At 40.6% G+C, this 23,226-nt stretch overlaps 1 protein-coding gene across 1 annotated transcript; it reads right to left on the bottom strand.

Moving 5' to 3' along the window:
• Positions 1 to 14,671: 14,671 nt before the first annotated feature.
• Positions 14,672 to 19,464, bottom strand: LOC136322181 (allergen Fel d 4-like). Its single transcript, XM_066254333.1, has 7 exons — positions 19,369 to 19,464; positions 18,883 to 19,019; positions 18,455 to 18,522; positions 17,347 to 17,457; positions 16,919 to 17,020; positions 16,697 to 16,742; positions 14,672 to 14,816 (listed from the first exon to the last, which is right to left on the bottom strand). The coding sequence occupies exons 1-7, from the start codon at positions 19,462 to 19,464 to the stop codon at positions 14,672 to 14,674; spliced, it is 705 nt and encodes a 234-aa protein (XP_066110430.1).
• Positions 19,465 to 23,226: the final 3,762 nt, after the last annotated feature.

Here is a 23,226-nt window from a genome sequence, read left to right as displayed (position 1 = left end):
GTTGAGGGATTACTTATATGTATAGGACATGAGCCACATTGGTTAAACATAGAAACTCAAGCTTGGCTCTCTATTGTCAAAGATAACAGTAAATGAGATTTAAAAAAAAGTAATACGTCTGTACATAAAACATCTTAGATTAAAGTCTTCACAGCTCCACCCCAGTTAAAGGGCAGGGTGCTGATTTAAGGTGGCGTAAGAACAATGGTTTAATTACAGCTGGAATCAAGGTAATCATACTATCATATAGCATATAGGAGGGATGTCACCTCAAGCTCCTCATATAAAATTTGGTCCTATACAATATCATTTGTGGAAAGTAGCTATGGCACTTAAACATATGTCAGTGTAGAAAGGAAAAGTCTCAAGAAATTACTCTTCTAATCATACTATGTTAATCTTAAAAAAAAATAAAACACATTTCATATCTGCTTGTGTTAGATGGCTTTATATATTTGTTATAGGTGAAACCAAATAGACAGCTGAAAATTATTCAATAACTTGCAATAAGTGTGCTTTTTATACATGTATTAATTCTTCTATTCTTTTTAATAAAAATAGTCAAAGTCTTTACATTTTAAGTACCTGAACAGGAGTCTAGATTCCAGTACAGATGCATCAGATATGGCTGGGTTCCCCTTCCACGATGCTGTTACAACATCTTATTAAGTCCTTGAAGCGAACCAAGAGACTAGTTGGACTGATCATCACATTATGGGACTAATAGCTGTAACCACCACCGTGGCTGCTGTATCTGGAGTTACATGACATCAAAGTATACAGACTGTAGACTTTGTGCAAAAATGGCGTGAAGATTCTGAACAACTGTGGACTTCTCAATAACATATAAATAGTAACATTAATATGAAAGTTAATAATTTAGAACAGACTATGATTATGTTAAGAGATCAAATTGTTAGCCTGCAAAGACAAATTAAGCTAAGATGTAATTAGAATGTGTTGGGCAGATAAAATATATTATGCTCACTTTGTTAAAAATAGCGCTGCCCATGTGAGGCCATCGCCCAGCTGATATTAATGTGTGTTGAGAATCCTTGTAGCCTGGGGCTTGGTTTTGGGATTAAGCCTTTCCCACCCTTCTTGATGTGAGGTGGTACAATCCAATCATGCCTCAGAGAAGTGACTTTGTATTAGAGACTTCCCTATTTTGTATATTGGATTAGAGGTTGTGAAGCTACGATATAAAATGGGGGCAGAACGAGAGTTTGCGCTCTTGGTTCCTGGGATAATTAGCATGAGAGAGCAGAGGGAGCAGAGCAGAGAGCAGAAAGAGGCCATGTGGCCAGGAGAAGCAGCCAAGATGGCGGAGTACTGAGTGAGAGGCCAGTTTGTGCAGTTTGACGCTGGTGAAGGAAGGAGATGGGGAACTGAGGAGAATAAGGCTGGTGAGCTAGAAACCTTTGATTCTAGGAAACTCGGATAAGTCAGTAGCTTTGTGAGCACTGAATGTGAGTGGGTTTTGGAGCCCAGTGTGTGTTTTTACTAGCCCGCTGGGTGCAAGCTAGAATTAAAGGTGACAGCCCATCAGTTCTTGGCTCTGTTGTTTCTTTACCGACTGTCCGAATCCAATGTGAACCTGCATGGGCTGGGCTGCTCTGATGGTGGCCCTGGCCCTGGCTTTTGGCTTTACAGAATGTAACTACTTTTTGTGTTACCCTTATTTCTTAAAATTGTACTTATTTCCCTTAGGAAAATGTTAAAAAACATTTGTTAAATCATGATAATGTAACTAAAGAAATCATTAAATTACAAAGACATATTCATGAAGCTTTTCATCGAAAATTAGAAATTTTAAAATGTCAACCTATATTGAAGGGATTAATGGATAATTTATTGCAATTAAATTCTATTAAATATATTAAAGAATTTTGTGGATCCACCGTAGGACTTTTTATAATAGTATTAATTCTATGTTTTCTTTTATATGTACTCTGTCGACAAATCAAAGCAAAAAAAAAAAAAAAAAGGAATGAACGACAAAAGGCTGTGTTTTCTGTGGTGCTTCATAACATTCAGCATAAACAAAAAGGGGGGAAATGTAGTGGAATAACCCATTGCATGGCCTTGGATGGGACCACAGCCAACAAGAAAAGAATGTTTTGCCAAGAAAATTGTTTTGTGACTTGAAGGCGGGTCACTGAAACAAGTCTATGTGACTGAAGGCAGTTGCTGGGCTTTTTCTTAGTAAAACATTCTCATAAGATTTCTGTACCTTCCAAGGTTCTCCCTTGAGATAAAGAGAGGAATGTTGTAAAAACCATAGAAGAAATAGCAATTAACGCCTTTTGATATTATGTTGTTATTAAGCTATCATGCAGGTGTACTCCATGTATCTTTAAGTAAAAGTTATGCTTGATATTATGCCAATTTCTCTGTAAACAAGCTTTTTGAAGTCTTGTGAATAAAAATAGGACACAGGGTGAACTCGGGGACATTTACATGAGTGAGTGTTGGTCATTTGCTAGTCCTTGATGATTTCGTCTTCTGATCTCTCTCTCTCTGTGCCCCCGACTCACAACAACAGATTACATGCACTCAGAGAAGTTAAGAGGCAAATACAGCCTGATCTGTGGTGGCACAGTGGATAAAGTGTCAAATTAAATTCTGAAGTTGCTGGTTTGAAACCCTGGGCAGACCTGGTCAAGGCACATATGGGAGTTGATGCTTTCTGCTCGTCCCCCCTTCTCTCTAAAGTGAACACATGTCTTAGAGAGGCAAATACATCGGCACTCTAAGTTTCTGAGGGATTTGCACTGCCAGAGAAATTTAGGTCTGGTTTATAGCAAAAGCATGTGATTCATGAATCTTCAGAGTGATTTCTCTGAACCTGCATGAGCTGAGGGTGTGTGGTTATTGGGGATAATGTACAAGGGATATCCTATCAGAAGCAGGGCCAGAGAGGACAGTGGCCATAAGATCATATTTCTGTTGTAAGGTACCAAAAAGCTGAAAATTAATATTGACATTCTGGGAGAAAAGGTCAGGCATTCCTATCAGGCTTTTTTGTCTCATCCTTCCTTTAGGGAGGGGAGAGAAAAGAATGTAGATGTTTCTAACTAGCAAGAACAATGGGTCATTTAGTTTTAAATCTAAAATAAAGGTTAACCAAGAAACTTCTTCTCTTTCAATAGGAGGCATAGTTTACATAGCACCTTGCATTGACTGTAGTTCCTCCCCCTTCCTGGAATCTTTAGAGTAAAATACCTCTAGGCTAGTGAGGGAAGATAAACCCTGAAAGATTTGTAAACATCTTTGATTGTGTTACCTTAAAAGTCTTAATGTTTCTGTGTATCCCCTAAACAAATGTCTGCTCATGCAGTGATGTCATGCTCTCCTCTGCTTGTGTGTAATCAAGGGTATATAAGCAGCCCCTGAACTATTTTTGGGGCTTGTCCAGGATTTGGGACTGCCCCGTGTAAGTTATATGAGGCCGGCATATTTAATAAATCTCCTCCTTTAATAAAACTCTTCAAAATTTATCTGGACTGTGTGTGTCTATGTGAACTCAATATAGTGAGGTACAGTGCCTTTCAGAATCTGGGGTGCAGTATTTTATAACATATGGGGGCTCATCTTGGATACGGTGTTTTGCATCACCGGATAGAGACACCCCAAATCAGCTGGTCTCTCTCCAAGGCTGCCGGGCATCCCTTGAATCTCAAAGAGAGGTGCGCCACCTGAGACTTTTCAGGGCTCCCGGTCTTCCTGTGGTGTCTGAACAGTTCTTCGGTTAGACGCCTCTTGGTTCCCAAATTTGACAATTTGGATAATTTGACAGAGAACTTAAGGAGGTAGGTAAAGCAACTCTTTTTGCTTTACTGAATTTTCTGGCTTTCCTCTGAACTCTTGTTTTTGCTTTCCTGTGTTGGACGAGAAGGTAGGTAGAGTGGATTTGGGGGCTTTGCTGAATTGTGACTCCAGGGATGTGGAACCTCTGTGGAGTAGGTAGGGCTTTCAAAACTGCTTTGCTGTTTGTAACTAGTCTATAGTCTTTTTGTTTTGGGACTTCCGCAAAACAGATCAGGCATGGTTGTATGTTCGCACAGGCTCTCCAAGACCGAGACATCAGTGGGGAGTTTCTTGGGTCCTGCCTGGGTTTTGCTAGGAGAGGGACTTCTGGTTATTCTTTGGAAGGACGACTGGTTGGATTGAGTCCTGCTTGAGGGTCTCAGGGATATCTGTTTCTCTATGAGAGGTACTAGTGTAGACTTCATCCTGCCCTGGTCTTTCAGAGGTATCTAGATGAGGCTCTCAGTAAAATGCCATTTAGTATGGACAGTTGTTTTTTATTTGGGAGGACATTAATGGGGATTGGATCGGTCCAGGATTAGGCAATCTCGCATCACACTGAATCAGTGGAGGCTGAGCTAACTTGGATTGATTAATCTCACCTCGAACTTCCAGAAACTTCTTTGTATTGTTGAGATCGCAGTCTTTGTTTTTAAAGTGTCTGTTTAGAAAACCTTGGCTTAAAGGAAGTTCTAGTGCTGCCTGCATGCACCTGAGAGGCCACGAGGGGGAGCCCTTTCTTTGTCAGTGAGGCACAGCACTTTTCAGCATCTGGAGGATTTGCTCTGCAGTGAGGGGAACTCCTCCCTTGTCTATTGAACTTTGTCTTTGTTTGCCAGAAAAATTAGGATAAGTAAAGCATGCTCATTTAAACTTCTTGATTTGTATGTATATGTCTTTGTTTAGTGTCTAAATGTGTTTGTTTGAGTCTTTTGTGTCAAGATTGGAAGCCTCTGACTAAAAATCCATCTTAAGTGGCGAACTATTATTCTCTTTGTTCTCAAATACTAGCTTCGGGGCACCCTGTTAGGTTTCTCCCCTGAGGAAATTATTCTCTTATGTTGGCTTATTCACCTTGTCTTGTATAATAATCAATATCTCTATAGTGAAACACCCTCTTATTCCGGGTGCTAATTACCTGTCTAATCTTTCTTGCTTCATTAGTGCACTAATTCTTAGATTTTCCTGGAACAAGTCTTAGTTTTGTAATAGGTAACATGTGCTAGAACTTTTAAACTCCAGATAGTGAAAGTAGTCTGCAATATAGTAACTGGCTACAAGCTTGCTCAATACAGAAAGGGCTGGCAAGCAAGCAATTTAAATGAAAGAAAAGCAGAGCCCACAAATTGAACGTGTTTCTTTAGACTCTAGAGCTGAATGACTCTCAAATAAGCAGTTTGAGTAAAAGAAAAACCCAGCGAGGACTTGGCATGTGCAGAGCGAGGGGGTGGGGGCGTGGCCGAGGAGAGGCAAGTGTATATGCATGCCCCCGCTCCTCTTCGTCATTCTCAGGTCTCCAAGGTGGTGCTGCACCTGAGGGGAAGGCAAACATTAAACAGCAAACTGAGTACCAAAGACAAGGCTCGCCAGCTCCAGGTGCATCGTTAGGCTAGGATTCAGCCTGCTGTATGCAGGGTGACTGGGAAAGGCAATAACGTAAGGGTGAGGTAACTAAAAAATTATAGAATGGAAACTAGTTTCAAATGTCCGCCTACTGACCAAAATGGTTTTGCCCTTCTGGAAAATACAGGGTAGGAATAGTATTAAATTTAGAACTTTGCTTTAAAAAAATTTTAAAGGAAAGAAAAAAAAAATATTTAGAAATTAACCATAGGTGTAGACCTTGCTAGTTAATTGGCAGTTTCTTAAATTCAATGAGCTCCAGAAGGAGTAATAAAAGCATGAGTAATATGATTATAGGGAATAGAATAAAAAAATAAGCTCTCTGTGGGTTGGGGATAGTGGCTTGTTGCCTTTCTTGGTGTAGAAAGGAGGGAAAATATTCCAACACTCTCCTGCTGGCCGTCAGGGTCCTCTATAAACTTTTCAGTTACGTAGAAGGCAAAGAGTTCATAAGGGAGACCAGCTGCATTAGACATAATGGTAAATATTGTAAAAAGAATGTTCAGGGAATTGTGGGAAAAATTGGAAACCTCATATAGACTAAAGAAAGTTACTATTGGGAAAGTAATTATGTGAAAATTGTATTTAGCTGCTCAAAGCAGGGCAGTTAGTTTATAGGTGGCAAATTGATTCAAGTCCTGTTTGAGAGAAGTTCCATTATCTTGCTAAGGAACTTGGCTAGAGGACAAACTGCAGAAAAAACCCCAACAAACAGGTAAAAGAGGCAGGCTTCCAGTTCTTGGAGTCTGCTTCCCCCTCAGGCATCCATCCCGCCCCTCATGTTGATGTAATAGTGCAAATTACTGTGGGTCAAAAGAAAGTTAATACATCTTTGCGAGCTGGGTAGTTTGTACCAAGAATCCTTTATTGTGTAAAAAGTATTTTCCATGTTAAAATGTATGTTATTTCAAAGGCCTTTTGTTAATTCTTTTATTAATTGTTTTATAGCCCTGTAATATTAGAATGTTAGTTTAAATATTAGGAGTTGTTAATAATGTCTTTTTATGTAGTGTTTAGTTTATTATCATTTTGAAACAATATTTTTCAAAGCTAAGTAATGTCATATGTTGAACCGTGCAAATCAATTTGTATCATGTTTTTGTTAAAAATTTCTTCTAAATGCTAATGGACTGAATTATTCTGCAGTGAAGAGACTCTGGAATTCTAAAGGAGGCACCAAAAACCTGTTTTTCTTGATTTAATCCAACTAATAACGCTGCTTTTGTCTTTTTCCAAGAGTTTGTATAAACAGATAAGGACCCTCAAACCTCTCAGCAAGATCTTGTGAGCATGAATTTTAAGGTCTATATTGACCAAAGAAGGAGACAAAAAAGGCAAATAGAGCCCAAAAGAGATCATAAAAAATACCAGCTTTTGGCATATACCCTTAAAGGCTCCAATGCTCTAAAGGGGCTTCATAGGATTCCAACAGGGCCTTGCTTCAAGAGTGTAAAGAAAGGTCATTGAGCTGAAGCCTCTCAGGCTTCTTGACCCCACTGGGGGACATGCTTTTGCTGTTGAAAAAAAGGGACATGAGAAGGTAAGCTGCCCCATTGCTCCACAGATGGAGGGTTCAGTGTCTTCTAGCCCTTTGCAGCTTCCTTTGACCAGACCTTGCCCAGCATGGTGTGACTTGCCACTGAAGACTAAACAGTGCCCAAAGTGTTGGCCTCATCTCACATCACCATGGAGGAGCTTAGGGAATTTCTTCCAAGTAGCAGGTAAACTGATCTTATTTCTTGTATACACAAGGGTTATTTACTATTTCTTTTTTTCTTTCTTTCTTTTCTGCACTTTTCTGAAGCTAGAAACGGGGAGAGACAGCCAGACAGACTCCCACATGCGCCTGATCAGGATCCACCCGGCACGCCCACCAGGGGCGACGCTTTGCTCACCAGGGGGCGACGCTCTGCCCCTTCAGGGCATCGCCCTGCTGCGACCAGAGTTACTCCAGTGTCCAGGGCAGAGGCCAAGGAGACATCCCCAAGCGCCCAGGCCATCTCTGCTCCAATGGAGCTCCGGCTGCTGGAGGGAAAGAGAGAGACAGAGAGGAAGGAGGGGGGGATGCAGAAGCAAATGGGCCCCTTCCTTATGTGCCTGGGTGGGAACTGAACCCAGGTCCCCAGCATGCCAGGCTGACGCTCCACCACTGACCCAACCGGCCAGGGCCTATTTATTATTTCTTGACTTAATATTTGAGTTTTATTTATCACTCAAATATCTCTGTTGTGGGTATTGATAGTCTTATTTTCTGTTGCTTTATTTAATGTATAGTGTCTCCTTTATTCCTCTTCTCTCAATGCCCCATGCCTATTTTAGGCTGGGACCTGCTTTTAATTCCAACTAGAATCAGTGGTCATTAGGACTTGGCCTTTAGCTGTAAAGTATAGAATGTGACCACAACCCCAAAGCCTTGTGGACATTTCCTGAATATATGTAACTCCTGCTCTTTGGGTTATTTCTCAGACTGAAGTAAAGATTGGATTACATTTGTAAGTAATATAAAGCAGCAATAGTGTCAACATAGACTTAGTAAAATTACATTAACATGTTAAGAACATTTGTGACTGTAAGAATTTTATTTTGAATCCTGTTATATTTGTTAGAGTTTAGTTTTTGTTTAATAATCTAGTATGATTTAGTCATTTTATTTTATTAGGACAATTTTTATAATATTTGTTAACATTAGCTATTTGAATTTTATTGTTAACTATATATTTTTCCAGTCTGCCTCAAAATCATAACATAGTAATTCAAATAAGTAAATGCCACCCAGAACCAGTGGCACCCTTGTTGCCAACGGTTTATTAGAAAGCAATTAGAAAAAGATTTTGCCAACAGGAAAGGGATAATTAGAAAAGCCAAACTTAGAATCTATTACACAAGGCCTAATATCTGAATATTTAGTTTGTGTCCAAGTGAATACTAAGCAAAACAAGGAAATTATAAAAAGAAACAGAGAGAAAAGGAATTTTCCTAAGTAAACATTTAGAAATAGACTTTAATAAAATGATTGACAGTTGTTAGGAAATTGCTTTATAGAATTCTTTCCAGGTTTAGTTTGCACATTCTAGTGCTGGACCTAAATTTGTGTCCACAGTCTGAAAGCTGGTAGGAAAGACACCCAATATTAATTAGAAGCTAATTTGATGTTACATTGTGCCCATAGGCACCAAAAGGTTTAGGGCAAACATTTACATAAATCAAATAGTAAAATAAACATAACCACCCTTTCCTTAACTAATTGCAGGATTTACAGTTCACTCAGCAAACTGTTCAAGACTATCCAAGAGTAGCTTCTAGCATTACCAGATCAACTATATCACCTAAGGACTGACTCTTATGTGGACGGGTCCACACACCGTGATCCTTACCACTCCCACTGCTGCTAAGGGAGAACAATGACGTGTCTTATTCCACCTACAAACCAGAAGCTGGTTGGACTATGTATGGTGAATGTATGATGAAACTCACAACTCTTTTTAATCAGACTTTGGGAAAAGGGAAACTAGGTAAAAATAAAGTCAACTTAATTGCCAATAAAGGTTAAAAGTCTTAAAATTAAGAATTCTGGCCAAAAGTAAATTATTATAAGGTCAAATTAATTTTATATAAGTTGCAAAAGGTTTGTATAATTTATAGGAAATTACTCAATAATATTTGTTTCTTTAGTTAACTGTATTGCTATTAATGCTGTCTGTTAAATATCTTTTACATGTTATAAGTTAATATCCCTGAACAACAGCCTCATACTCTTCAGTAAATTAAGTCAAGGATTTAACTTAGGAAATAAAACCAGTGAGGATTGTTGTAAGGTCCACAAAAGCTGAAAATTAATATTCACATTCTGGGAGAAAATTTCAGGCATTCCTATCAGGCTTTCCTGTCCCATCTTTTCTTTGGGGGGGGGAAGGGAGTAGAATGTAGAGGTTTTTGGCTTATAAGAACAATAGGTCAGAGGGACCTGAGATGGCAGCAGATTAAGCAGATGCACAGACGCCCAGCTCTCTCACCCAAACTGAAATACAAATCAATTATGGAATAATCAATGTGAAAAACCAACTATGGACTACAAGAACAGTTCTCAAAAACCAAGGAGCAAAGAAGAAGCCACAAGAGACCTGTTAGGGAGTGCCTGAATCTCCCTTGCTTACAAAAACAATGGGAGGGGGGATGTGAGGCTGAGGTCCCAGAGGGGATCTCACTCCAGGGAAAAGAGCAGAAAATACTGCTCACAGCCACTTGCCTCACGACCAGGGAGCAAGGTGTGTTGAAAGACCTGGCTTATCTTCCAAGTGGAAAGGAGAGAGGGAGGGACAGACTTTGAGGGGCAAAGGAAGGCAGGAGACAATCTAAAAAGCTAACTCATCCATGCTGGAGGTGGCCATAGCTGGAGGAGGGACTCATCCTTCCACAAAACAGAACTGAATTACTTCCGGATCACAGATCTCCAGACATCTCTCCAGCTCCAATCAGTGCAAGAAGACACAGTTGAAAACAAGAAGTGCCGAGGAGGGGTAATAACTCAGGTCTCCATGGAAATCTGAGATACACCTCCCCCTACTGAAGCTGAGAAAAAACCCTGTCCCTACAAAGATTAGTTGATGGAAGAGGCCTTCAGAGTCTCAGGTTACACCTATCGCATTCCTGGATACACTTTTAAGGAAGCCCACTACTGAGATCTGTAAACAAGACTATCACCTGTTAAGAAAACAAACAAATCAAGACTTCAAAGCAGCTCAAATCCAAAAGTGGATTACAAATAATAGTTGATACCAACCCAAGAAGACCTAGTAATACCACAATTGAAAACTGGAGGCAGACAACACCAAGCCTAGAGTCAACCAACTCTACAAACAAAACACCCAAACACAGATAATGGGGAGACAAAGAAGTACAATCCAAATGAAACCACAAGAGAAACCTTCAGAAGATGAACTGAGATATATGGAAATAATCAAACTTCCAGATGCAGAGTTCAAAATAACGATAGTAAGGATGCTTAGGGATCTTAGAACAACAATGAATGGTCATTATGAACACCTAAATAAAAAAATATCAAGTATAAAAAAGGATATTGAAATATTAAAAAAGTGTCAGTATGTAATAACAAATACAAATCAGAAATGAAGACCACAATGGAAGGAATTAAAAACATGATTAATAGAGCTGAGGATTGAATCAGTGACTTGGAATACAACTTCAATGAAGGCAAGAAAGCAGAGAGGAAAGGAGAAAAGAGATCCCAAAAGTCTGAGGAAACTCTTAGAGAGCTCTTTGACAACATGAAGAGAAATAACATCTGCATCATAGGGGTTCCTGTAGAAGAAGAGTGAGAACAAAAGATAGAGACTTTGTTCAATCATATCATAGCTGAAAACTTCCCTAAATTCATGCAGGAGAAACTCTCTCAAGTTCAAGAAGCACAGAGAACTCCATTAAAGAGAAACCCAAAGAAACCTACAGCAAGACACATAATTAAAATACCAAAGCTAAGTGATAAAGAGAAAATATTAAAAGCTGCTAGAGAAAAAAAAGGCTATCACCTACAAAGAAGACCCCATAGCGATGACATCCGACTTCTCAACAGAAACACTTGAGGCCAGAAGGAAATGGCAAGAAATATTCAAAGTAGTGCAGAACAAGAACCTACAACCAAGACTACTTTATCCAGCAAGGCTATCATTTAAAATTGAAGAAGAAAGGAAAAGCTTCCCAGACAAAAAACAACTCAAGGAACTTATTACAACCAAATCAATGCTGCTGAAAATGTTAAGGGGCCTGTTGTAAACAGATCAAAGTGGGAAAAGAATATAGCAAAAAAAGAATACAGCTTTAAAGAATAAAATGGAAATGAACAACTACATATCAATAATAACCTTAAATGTAAATGGATTAAATGATCCAATCAAATGCTATAGGGTAGCTGCATGGATAAGAAAACATGACCCGTACATATGCTGTCTACAAGAGACACACCTTAAAACAAAAGATGCACATAGATTGAAGGTAAATGGAAAACAACATTTCATGCAAATGGAAATGAAGCAAAAGCTGGGGTAGCAATACTTATATCAGAAAAAATGGACATTAAACCAAAAGATATAATAAGATAAAGAAGGCCACTACATAATGATAAAGGGAGTAATCTAACAGGAAGATATAACTATTGTACATATCTATGCACCTAATATAGGAGCACCTAAATATATAAAGCAGACTTTGATGGATTTAAAGGGTGAGATCAACAGCAATACTATAATAGTAGGGGATTTTAATACCCCACTAACATCACTAGATAGATCCTCAAGTAAGAAAATTAACAAAGAAACAGCAGACTTAAAGGACACACTAGATCAACTCAATTTAATAGATATCTTCAGAACCTTTCACCCTAAAGCAGCAGAATATACATTCTTTTCAAGTCCTCAAGGTACATTCTTTAGGATAGACTACATGTTATGGAACAAAAGTGGTCTCAACAAATTTAAGAAGATTGAAATCATATCAAGCACTTTCTCTGATGACAATGGCATGAAAATAGAAATGAAGCACAACAGAAAACAGAAAAGCTCAAAAATTCTCAAACATGGAAACTAAATAGCAGGTTGTTAAATAACAAATGGATTAAGAATGAGATCAATGAAGAAATAAAAATATTTCTAGAAACAAATGACAATGAGCATACAACATCTCAAAATTTATGAGACACAGCAAAAGCAGTACCAAGAGGGAAGGTCATAGCACTATAGGCATAGCTTAAGAAACTAGAAAAAGCTCAAAGAAACAACTTAACCCTGCATCTGAAAGAACTAGAAAATGAACAGCAAGTAAAGCCCAAATGTAGTAGAAGGAAGGAAATAATAAAGATCAAAGCAGAAATAAATGACATAGAGGTTAAAAAACAATACAGAGGATCAATGGAACTAGGATCTGGTTCTTTGAAAACGTGAACAGGGCCCTGGCCAGTTGGCTCAGTGGTAAAGTGTTGGCCTGGCGTGCAGAGGTTCCAGGTTTGATTCTCAGCCAGGGCACACAGGAGAAGTGCCCATCTGCTTCTCCACCCCTACCCCTCTCCTTCCTCTCTGTCTCTCTCTTCCCCTCCCACAGCCGAGGCTCCATTGGAGCAAAGATGGCCTGGGCACTGGGGATACCTCCTTGACCTCTGCCCCAGGCGCTAGAGCGGCTCTGGTCGTGACAGAGCGATGCCCCGGAGGGGCAGAGCATCGCCCCCTGGTGGGCAGAGCGTTGCCTCCTTGTGGGCCTGCCGGGTGGATCCTGGTCGGGCGCATGCGGGAGTCTGTCTGACTGTCTCTCCCCGTTTCCACCTTCAGAAAAAAAAAAAAGAAAACATAAACAGGGTAATGAACCTTTAAGTAGACTCACCAAGAAAAAGAGAAAGAGGACTGAAATAAATAAATTAGAAATGAGAGTGGAGAAATAACAACTGACACAACAGAAATACAAAATATTGTAAGAAAATACTATGAAGAACTATATGTCAAAAAACTAGACAACCTATATGAAATGGACAAATTCCTTGAAACATACAATCTTCCAAAAATCAATCTAAAAAAATCAGAAAACCTAAACAGTCCGAATACACAAATGAGATAGAAACAGTTACCAAAAAACGCCCAACAAAGAAACGTCCGGAGCCTGATGGCTTCACAAGTGAATTCTATCAAATATTCCAAGAAGAACTAACTTTTATCCTTCTCAAGCTATTTCAAAAAATTCAATCGGGAGAATACAGGATCATGTCATCTGCAAAAAGCGATGCTTTTACTTCTTTTTCCCTGATATGGAAAAAGTGTATTTCTTTTTCTGGCCTGCTTACTATGGCTAAAACTTTCAGAACTATGTTGAATAAGAATGGAGAGAGTAGGAAAACATGTCTTGCTCCTGATTTTAAGGAAAAGCCTTTATATTTTCAGCACTTAGTATGATATAATCTAATGGTTTGTCATAATGACCTTTATTATGTTGAGGTACTTTCCTTCTATTCCGATTTTATTGAGTGTTTTAAACATAAAGTTTGTTGTATCTTATCAAATACTTTTCAGCTTTTATTAATAGAATCACATAATTTTTGTTCTTTGTTTTGTTGATGTGGTGTATTATATTGATCTGTGTACGTATATTGAACCATTTTTGTGCTCCTGGAATGAATCTCACTTGATCATGGTATGTTATTATTTTAATGTGTTGTTGTATTGGATTTACCAGTACATATTTTTGGGGGGATATTTTGTCTGTTTCTTATATGGCAACATGTAAAATGACAGGTCACAGCATGACTGGTTTGCTTTCTACATAGGCTTTTGCCACTTGTCAGTAAACCATGTCAAGTGCATTATTTGGGAGAAATAAGCCTGAAACTAACGTATTCTTCTGACATGGAGGCAGAGTAAGACAAAGAGCATCAGATACATAGAACATCTTCTGTCATTAACCTTATGCTCATAACTGTGTCATTCCTCATACATGACTACTCCCACTTTATGTAGTTCTGATCGTCCACCGAAGTGTGACTTTGCCACTCGGTGTTTTTGTTGTTTGTTTTGATTGATTTTGAAGAGAGATAGGGCTTGAGAGAGAGAAGAAAGAGGTATCAACTGACTGTTAAGCTTGGATGTTCCATTTACTTGTATACATATTTACTGCTTCTCCAACCTGCCTTGACCAGGGATTGTATCTTTGACCACGGTGAACTAGGATGATGCTTAATCTACTGAAACACCGGCCAGGGCAATGATACTGCTTTTTTTTTTCCTCGAAGTTAAAAGCCGGGAGATAGTCAGACAGACTCTCTCATGTGCCCAACTGGGATCCATCCGGCATGTCCACCAGGGGGCAATGCTCTGCCCTTCAGGGCATTGCTCTGCTGTAGCCAGAGCCATTCTAGTGCCTGAGGTGGAGTCCTTGGAGTTGTCCTCAGCAACTGGGCCAACTCTGCTCCAGTGGGGCCTTGCCTGCGGGAGGGGAAAAGAAGGATAAAGAGAAAGAAGAGGGGGAAGGGTGAAGAAGCAGATGGGCACCTCTCTTATGTGCCTTGACTGGGAATCGAACCCGGGACTTCCATACGCTGGGCTGACACTCTACCACTGAGCCAACCAGCCAGGCCTTGACATTGTTTTTAATCATCTTATTTAAAGAAAGAATTATAAGTGGAGGAAGAACTCTAAGTTTGCTTTCTTCAAAGCCCATAGGGTCCCAAAATAAGAGGTAAGAACCTTCAGCCTCCTTGATGCCTCCTGATGGCACTCAGTACAGGTCGCTGAGGACTGCGAGGGCTCACATTTTGTGGCCTCTCATTGAACATGTTTCCAGCAGATAACTGCGGTGGTTGAAGTAGGTATTCTGAAAGCATGAGACGCCGACTGTCAGAAATGGGCAATGGAGAGAAATGGGCATGTGGAGATAGGTCCTGACACATGGCAAGTTGCCTCAGCCTCAGCGGCATCTAACTCTCACTCTCCATTGAGAGAGAGAATCCCCAGAGAGTGCGATGTGTGGGGGAAGTCTCAAAGTCTTTATATACTGTCACTAAGAAATAGGCAATTTCAAGGGCAACTAACACTCACAAGGACAGAGAATTACTGCAGAAAAAGAAGAATGTGAAACTCAGGAAATACTCTGAGGAATAATGGGAATATTTAGGAACAGGTCCATGGAAGCCTCGCAATCACTTTATCAGCCCCTTGTCGCTCATATACACAGAGAGAATCACATGGCTGCAAGAATAATAGTTTATTGACAGGTAGAAGAACGTCTTATTCATGGCAGAGTTCTCTTGGGTCTGGCAATTTGAGTTGGAAATTTGAAGAAAATATATGATTCTTAGCATGTTGATTAAACTTTCTAGACAATTAAGGAAAGTCTTGAAGATTCAAGGTTAAAGCCTTCATAGATGACAGTGATGAAAACCAGCTCACACACCTTGTCATAAATTGACATGGAGACTGTGGAATGAAGATCCTGGCTCCCAGGTGAGGATGGATTCACACAGCACTAAAAAAGCAGATGACAGAGAGAACAAAGACACTCATGAAGCACTTTCTGGGTTGCAGTGAGACAAAGAGAATTTCTATTACAGTGAAAAAATATGAAGAAATAAACACTAATCTGAACAGTAACTTGTTACAAGAGAGAATACGAGAAAGGTGGGCATTGCATCAATGATTTCTCTTCTCTCTGACTGATCCCATCCTACCTTTCCCTGAACTCAGTCTATGAAAGGAGAGAGGATTCAATGAAGGAACCAATGTTGGTGTCTGCCATCTTTCACATAAAAGTTTTGAGGAATTTTTGATAAATGGAATAGGAATGGCAAAATACTAATTAATACTCATTATTACTATTAATACTAATTAATACTTATTATTACTATTATTACTATTAATACTAATTAATACTTATTATTACTATTATTACTATTAATACTAAAATACTTATTATTAACTGCTGACTGTACAAAGTTACAGATGCTAATATTTTTCCATACATCATCTGAATAGAACCCCAGAATAAATCTGAGATAGAAAGCAGATGAGGAAATTCAGTCCCGATTTTCCTGGTGGAGGACAACTGGAAGATGAGTCAGTCTATTTCCAGATCAGAAGTTCAGGATGTGCAGAGATAAAAGGAAGACATTATTGCCACAAATTGGAGGGTGGGACAACACTTTTGGGGCTTGGAAGATGGATTAAACACTGACATGTATTTGAATTTTATACTCACACCCTAGCACTCTTTTTTATTTCAAATTGTAAGCCTTAAAAATATTGAGGACACTATCATTAACTAAGGCCATTTCACTTGGAGAATATCCATACAGTGCCTCTGTAAGGTATACATAAGGTGTTTTTCTTTTAATGCTCATGTATTCTTAAAAATTTTTTTTTTTAATTTTAGTAAGGAGAGAGAAGGGGGAGGAGCAGGAAGCATCAACTCCCATATGTACCTTGACCAGGTAAGCTCAGGGTTTCAAACAGTGACCTCTACATTTCAGGTTGAGGCTTTGTCCACTGCTCCACCACAGCTCAGGCATCATTGTTTTCCTTCTAATTGCTTAAAGGAATTGCTCTACAATTGATAGAATGTGTGGGTTCTGAATCTAGTAAAACCTACTCCAATTTGAAATTCACCCAGCAAGCTCCCTGACCAAATTAAGTCTATTGCAATCTCTGGACATCACTCTCTATTGGCTTTGTAAAGCAGTGATCCCTGGGACACCCCATCTCCACTTGACATCACCCACCTGGAGGCCTGGGTACCATTGCTCCCTCGGTTGTAGAGGCAGCGATCTGCAGAGGCAGAACAAGCTCAGTCACTTTCCAACCCATTTACTCTCCAGGAAGAAACCAAAGGATTTTCCAGGTTAGGGCAGGAGGGTGTGATTGGAGGTTGTTTCTTCTCTTAAATATCTCTATTCAGTATCATGGGAATTTATGAAGAGAAAATGAGAGAGAGCTAAAATTACCACCAGTGGTCACATCCAGTACGTTTTCCCTAGGAATTCCCCGTTCTACGCAAAGTTCCTCAAACCATTTCTTGACATTTGGACTCAGATCAGGTTTTTGTCCTGTGGAAACAGTGACAGTAACTGCTGTATCTTGTGTGTTAGCTATTGAGGCTCCTGGTGTCATGGGGGCAGGTGGCCGGGAAACGGATGGCAGTGGCTGGCACTTACGCAGAAGTTAAGGATGAGCTATATCCAGGCTTAAAATGGACATTTCAGGATATATTTGGGGCATGAAGAGAGGTTCCTCTGTCCATCACCTACTCTGAGATGATCCCCTGGGTGAGCGCCTCTCCTCAGAGGAGGACATATGTCCCAGGGTAAGAATGGGAGGAATATTTTGTTTCTAGCCCCCTTCCATGGTAAGTGTCCACTTGAAGATACTCTACCAAAAATCTTCATGTATTTGGTTGTTGTACCATTCTGGAAATGTCTGATAAAAATAGCAATATATTCATTATAGACTGTTTCAACTATATGAAATAGATTGTAACCATCATCTATGGAAGAAACAGGACACAGGTCAGAACATTTTTGTCCATGAGAAGCAAGTGAAACTCTTTACCCATTCTCATTCACAGATCCGTCTAGCGATATCTAGTGTTCTCCTTTGCATCTCCCTAGGCTTCATCAGGTGCTCTCGAAGGGGAGAATGGAAACCAGTGGCACATTGATGACCAGTGGTAGAAAATTCAACCACAGCTGCAACTCACCTTCTATTATCCTCTGTGAACCTTGCCTATCACCCTCAGACTTCTCTGCCATCTCTGTGTCTCTGTCTTGTCCATAAACTTCAATGACATAGTACACCCAGCACTTAACGCAAGCAATGCGCTGTGGCAGTGACCCACAGAAACCATCAGAGAGTGAGCAGGGAATAAAATGTATCCAGAAAACATACTTTATATCTGTGACCTTTTACTTTTGTTGCAGGTGTTAATAATGACCAGTCATCTTACTCTAATGACTTTATATGCTAAAGATTGACTTTTACTCATAAGGTTCTACCAACTTGAGGATATCAACTGTTACATGACCTGATGGATATTACCTAAATAGCATTGATCATAAATGGATCAAGGTCCTCGCCAGTGGATAGAACATCAGCTCGGCATGTGGACACACTGGGTTCAAACCCCGGTCAAGACACACATGTGAAGTGACCATCAACTGCTATTTCTCTCTCTTCCCCCTACTCTCCCTCTTCCCTTCCTGTGACCAGTGGTTATATTGGTCTGAGTGTCAGCCACAAGAGCTGAGGATGGTTCACTTTGTCCTAGCGCATTAGCCTCAGGCATTGAGGATAACTTGGTTGATTCAAGCATCAATCCCAAATGGGGGGTGCTGGATGGATCCCGATGCGGGCACTATTGGGATTCTGTCTCACATTATCCCATCCTCTAACTTAAAAAAATAGATTATGATTTTATAGGGATTTGGTAAATTTCTTGCCATTTAAAGTAGAATTTATAAAAATTTATTTTTATTTATACTTACAGACAGCACTATATACACCATTTGTTAGAGGACAAAGTATAGGAAATTTAACACATTTTCCATTATACCTGTAAAAGAGAATGAACAGATGCCCAAGAGATATTGATGGAGCCGACTCCCTCCCATTCCACCTGTAACCCGTGGGTGGTTCCAGTTAGATGGCCCTCACCTCCGGTAGTCCCAGTTAAATTTAGTCCTCTCACCACTCCTCTCTGAGTCTAGGAAAGATTTAGGTCATGGAGCCATGGAAGAGTGCCAGATGAGGAACTGAGATTTTGGATACAGGCCCCCATGTAATGCACACATGCATGTGTGTGTTTGTGCCTGTGATGTGTGTATATGTTGTGGTGTGTGTGCATGTGTGTAGATCTCCAAGAGCATATGAAATCTTCTGTTCTATTACCCCAAATATAAAATGCTGTACTTACTTTCTATGATATTGAAAAAGAAGGGATGAGTTGGCCATTTCTTCCAGAGATTCCACAAAGATCCTCAGGGTACCATTTTCTTCTATCATTTCCCTCACACCTGAGGCCAGCATGACAGTATACCACTCTCCCAAAATCTGCAATAAATCATTAAAATGGCTGGGAAAAAACAGAGGATGGGGCACCTCATGGACACTAATCTCCGTGAACCCACCCGATGGGCCAGACTCTGAGTGTTGATGTGAAGACGGCATGATAACTCAGGTCTATGGACACCACATGTAAGGTTTTTCCATTGTCTGTCCACTAAAAATGTAGGTCTCCAAGTGTCCTCTTTCCATATAGTACAGTTACTCTTAGTCCAAAGTCAGCAACTACCCCCTTTCTCTAACATGTCAAAGCCTCTTCCTGTTTTGTCAGGCCACCTTGCTTCAGTATCCCCACAGCCACCCCAAAGTCAGACTCCCTATGCTCCCCCAACTCTACCTTTGACAGATCGATGTTGCTTGTCACAACTTCATGGTTTCCTCCCTCCTGGGCACAGACCAGGGTCAGCCCCAGACACAGAAGCAGCAGCTTCATCTTCGGAGGGACAACACCGACCTGGCTGTAGTCACTGGGGTGAGTCTCCCTGATGGTGGCTCCGCTTCCCAGTGCCTCTGTCTTTATATTCAGTCTGGGTCCCATCTGTAGTCCACAGGGCACTCCTTTCTCCTCCCACTCCTCAAATGTCTGTGTGCATTGGTGTGAAGCCAAAATTGTTCCTGTCAACCTCATCTCTTTTAGATGTATTCAGTGAACTAACATTATTCAGAAAGCACTGAAAAAAGAAAAACAAAAACAGGCAAAAAAATAAATGTTATATGCAATCGAAGACTGCCTTTTGGATCGAGATTTAACCGTGATATCTGAGAGCAGTGATGAGCAGCAGGAATGGAGAAGATCTGGGAAATGGCATGTGTGGACCCTCCTTGCACCACCACTCACACGGCGCATAGAAATAGGTGAGTCTCTCCATTTTAATCACACTCAGAAACAGAGATATCATCTCTACTCTGGTTATGGTACCTATCACAAACATTCAAATAGAGTAGATTAGGATAGGGTCACATAAAATAATGTCTTGAAAGTATGATGTCTGGTAATTAGTACTTTTAATTCTATTCTTTGTCTGAATTCCACCACAATAAATGAACAAATGTTTAATCACTACGTACATATAATTTACTATATACCATAGGTCCCTTAACAGACATGGACAAGGAGGAGATGTCATCCATTTATTTTAACAACTTTCAGTGCGGTGGGGAAATGGTGTACATACTCAATACAAACTGCATTCTACAGGCATAGCTATATTGGGACTCTCTCTTGTTATTATAATTTCTCTTTTAGTTAGAGAAACTAATGAAATGTCCAATCATTCCACAGTCATTTGGTTATTTCTTATGACTAAAGGAAAGGCACATCTCTCCTGCCCACTGCACGAGCCAAAATGCTTGGAGGCATCCTGTGTCCTTGTCCCTACCGCATGCAAACATTGAAAGAGGCCCTGCATTTGTGGTTAAGCTTGCCGCGTCCCAGAATTTCAAGGGGCACATACATGGAGCAGGCTGGTATCTAGTCCTGAAAATGTCAATACTATTAAAACAAAGTCCACCAGGATCATACCTGTACTATGAAAGGCTATGGTTAATTTTTGTAGGTAGAAGTTTGATCACCATGGGGAACCATGATTGTCTCAGTCAAAGAGAATTAGGAGAAAAGATATATAGGACTCTGGGACAAAGTATGGAAGCTCTAGTTGGGTGCTGTCAGAGATCAGGGTTTCACTGTCATTGAATGTACCCATAAATCTTAGCTATAAGGAGTGGAGATAGCATGACTATGAAACTGTATTTGATGAAGCAGTCACTCATTACAGGTAAGGGAAAGACATGTTTTTGGATTGCACAATAATATGAATTAAAAAATTTTTTTCCTTCCTTCCTTCCTTCCTTCCTTCCTTCCTTCCTTCCTTCCTTCCTTCCTTCCTTCCTTCCTTCCTTCCTTCCTTCCTTCCTTCCTTCCTTTGATTTTTCTGAAGTGAGAAATGGGGATTCAGAGAGACAGATTCCTGCATGAGCCCGACTGGGATCCACCCGACATGCCCACCAGGGTGCGATACTGTGCTCATCTGGGGCTTTGCTCTGATGCTGCCGGAGCCATTCTAGAGCCTGAGTGGGAGGCCATGGAGCAGTCTTCAGTTCCCGTGCCAACTTTACTTCAGTGGAGCCGTGGCTGCAGGAGGGGAAGAGAGAAATAGAGAGGAAGGAGAGGTGGATGGGTGAAGAAACAGATGGGCGCCTCTCCTCTGAGCCCGGAATGGGAATCAAACGTGGGACTTCCACACGCTGGGCCGTTGCTCTGCAGCTGGGCTAGCCAGCTAAGGCCTCTAAAATTTTATTTTTTTAATTTTAATTTTTCTTCCTTAAAGATTTTTTTTAATTGTTGCCCAGTAATATGGTTTTAACAACATTGAGGAGACCTTGTTAGATGTAGTTTCATGAAAATGTTTCTGTCCAACAAAACAACCAGCTCCTTCTGTCCATCAGGCCGGCTGGTGATAACACTGAAGTCTAGCCATGGGGCTCAGGCCGTTCCAGGAAAGCAGGGACTGCATGTGTTTCATTCTCTAATGGATAGTGGTGCCTCCTTGTAGCCAGAGGCAGTCAGCCTCTCTCTGTGACTTCAGGGGAGGAACAGGACCTGTCTCCAAGTCATTCTGGCTCAGCCCCTGCTTCTCAGAGCTTGGCATCTTCAGTCAGCCTACCGGCCTGAGCACCGTAACCCACCCTGCATGGGTGACCCAGATCTGTCCTCAGAACCCAGCAGACAGGACTGCTTTTCTTTTTCTTTTAAAAATGACTGCTCTGCTGTTTCTGATCGACTGATGTCTTCACTCCTTGCTTTTGAGTGTTCTTGACATTTCATGCTTCATTTGCTGGAAATGTTTGGGTAGAAGGATTCGGTTTCAGAGGGAGCTCAAGCTGCCATCCTGACCCATGAGTTGCTGAGAGTCTGTCTCTGCCTCCCCCTTGGCAGCAGTTTCCTAACATGGGACACTTCAGCCATTTCTATCACCCAAGTGGTCCTCTGTGCATTGATTGTTATTGTTTGAAATGCTCCTAACCTTCCCAAAGATCTACTAAGCCAAGCCCTGTTGGCATTAGCTCTTCTGTTCCTTAAAGGCTACAGTTAAAAATGACAGCTCCAGCATGACTGAGTTGCTTTCCCCATAGCCTTTTCCTATCTGACAGCAAGCCAAGCCAAGTGTGTGAGTCAGGAAAAATAAGCCTGAAGCCAACTTATTGTTCTGACATGGAGGCAGAGTAAAACGGGATGTCAGATCCTGAGAAAGCCTTTGCTCATTAACCTTATGCTCATGATGACTGAGCCATTCCTTGTTCGTGACAAACACCATCCCATGGAGTTCTTTCTGCTCTACCAAACAAGTTAAAAAAACAAGTGTTTTTTAAAATTTATTTTGAAGGACAGAGAGAGCTTGTGAGAGAGAAAGAGTGAGAAAGAAGAATCAACTCTTCATTTGACTTATTGCTTCATTGACTTGTGTACTTTTTGATGGATTCTTGTACCTGCCCAGACCACGATCCAAACCTTGACCTTGGTGGCCAGGATGATGCTTAATTCACTGAACCAGAGGCCAAGGCACTGATGCTGTAACACTGTTTTTAATCCCCTGATTAAAGAAAGGATAATAAATGGAGAAACGATCCTAACTTCCTTTTTTCCAAAGCCAATTAGATTCTTTCTTTCTTTCTTTCTTTCTTTCTTTCTTTCTTTCTTTCTTTCTTTCTTTCTTTCTTTCTTTCTTTCTTTCTTTCTTTCTTTCTTTCTTTTTCTTTCTTTCATTTTTCCAGAGCTGGAAACGGGGAGGCAGTGAGACAGACTCCCGCATGCACCTGACCGGGATCCACTTGGCATGCCCACCAGGGGGCGATGCTCTGCCCCTATGGGGCATCGCTTTGTTTCATCCAAAGCCATCCTAGCACCTGAGGCAGAGGCCACAGAGCCATCCTCAGCACCCAGGCCGTCTTTGCTCCAATGGAGCCTCGTTTGCGAGAAGGGAAGAGAGAGACAGAGAGGAAGGAGAAGGGGAGGGGTGGAGAAGCAGATGGGCGCTTCAGCTGTGTGCCCTGGCCGAAAATTGAACCCAGGACTTTTGCACACCAGGCCGATGCTCTACCACTGAGCCAACTGGCCAGGGCTAAGATTCTCTTCTTCTTCTTCTTCTTCTTCTTCTTCTTCTTCTTCTTATTATTATTATTATTATTATTGAGTGGT

Source organism: Saccopteryx bilineata, chromosome 2, assembly GCF_036850765.1.
Source record: "Saccopteryx bilineata isolate mSacBil1 chromosome 2, mSacBil1_pri_phased_curated, whole genome shotgun sequence".
Lineage (NCBI taxonomy): Eukaryota > Metazoa > Chordata > Mammalia > Chiroptera > Emballonuridae > Saccopteryx > Saccopteryx bilineata.
Note: the sequence above shows the minus strand (reverse complement) of the source record. Positions and strands in the feature narration are given on the sequence as shown.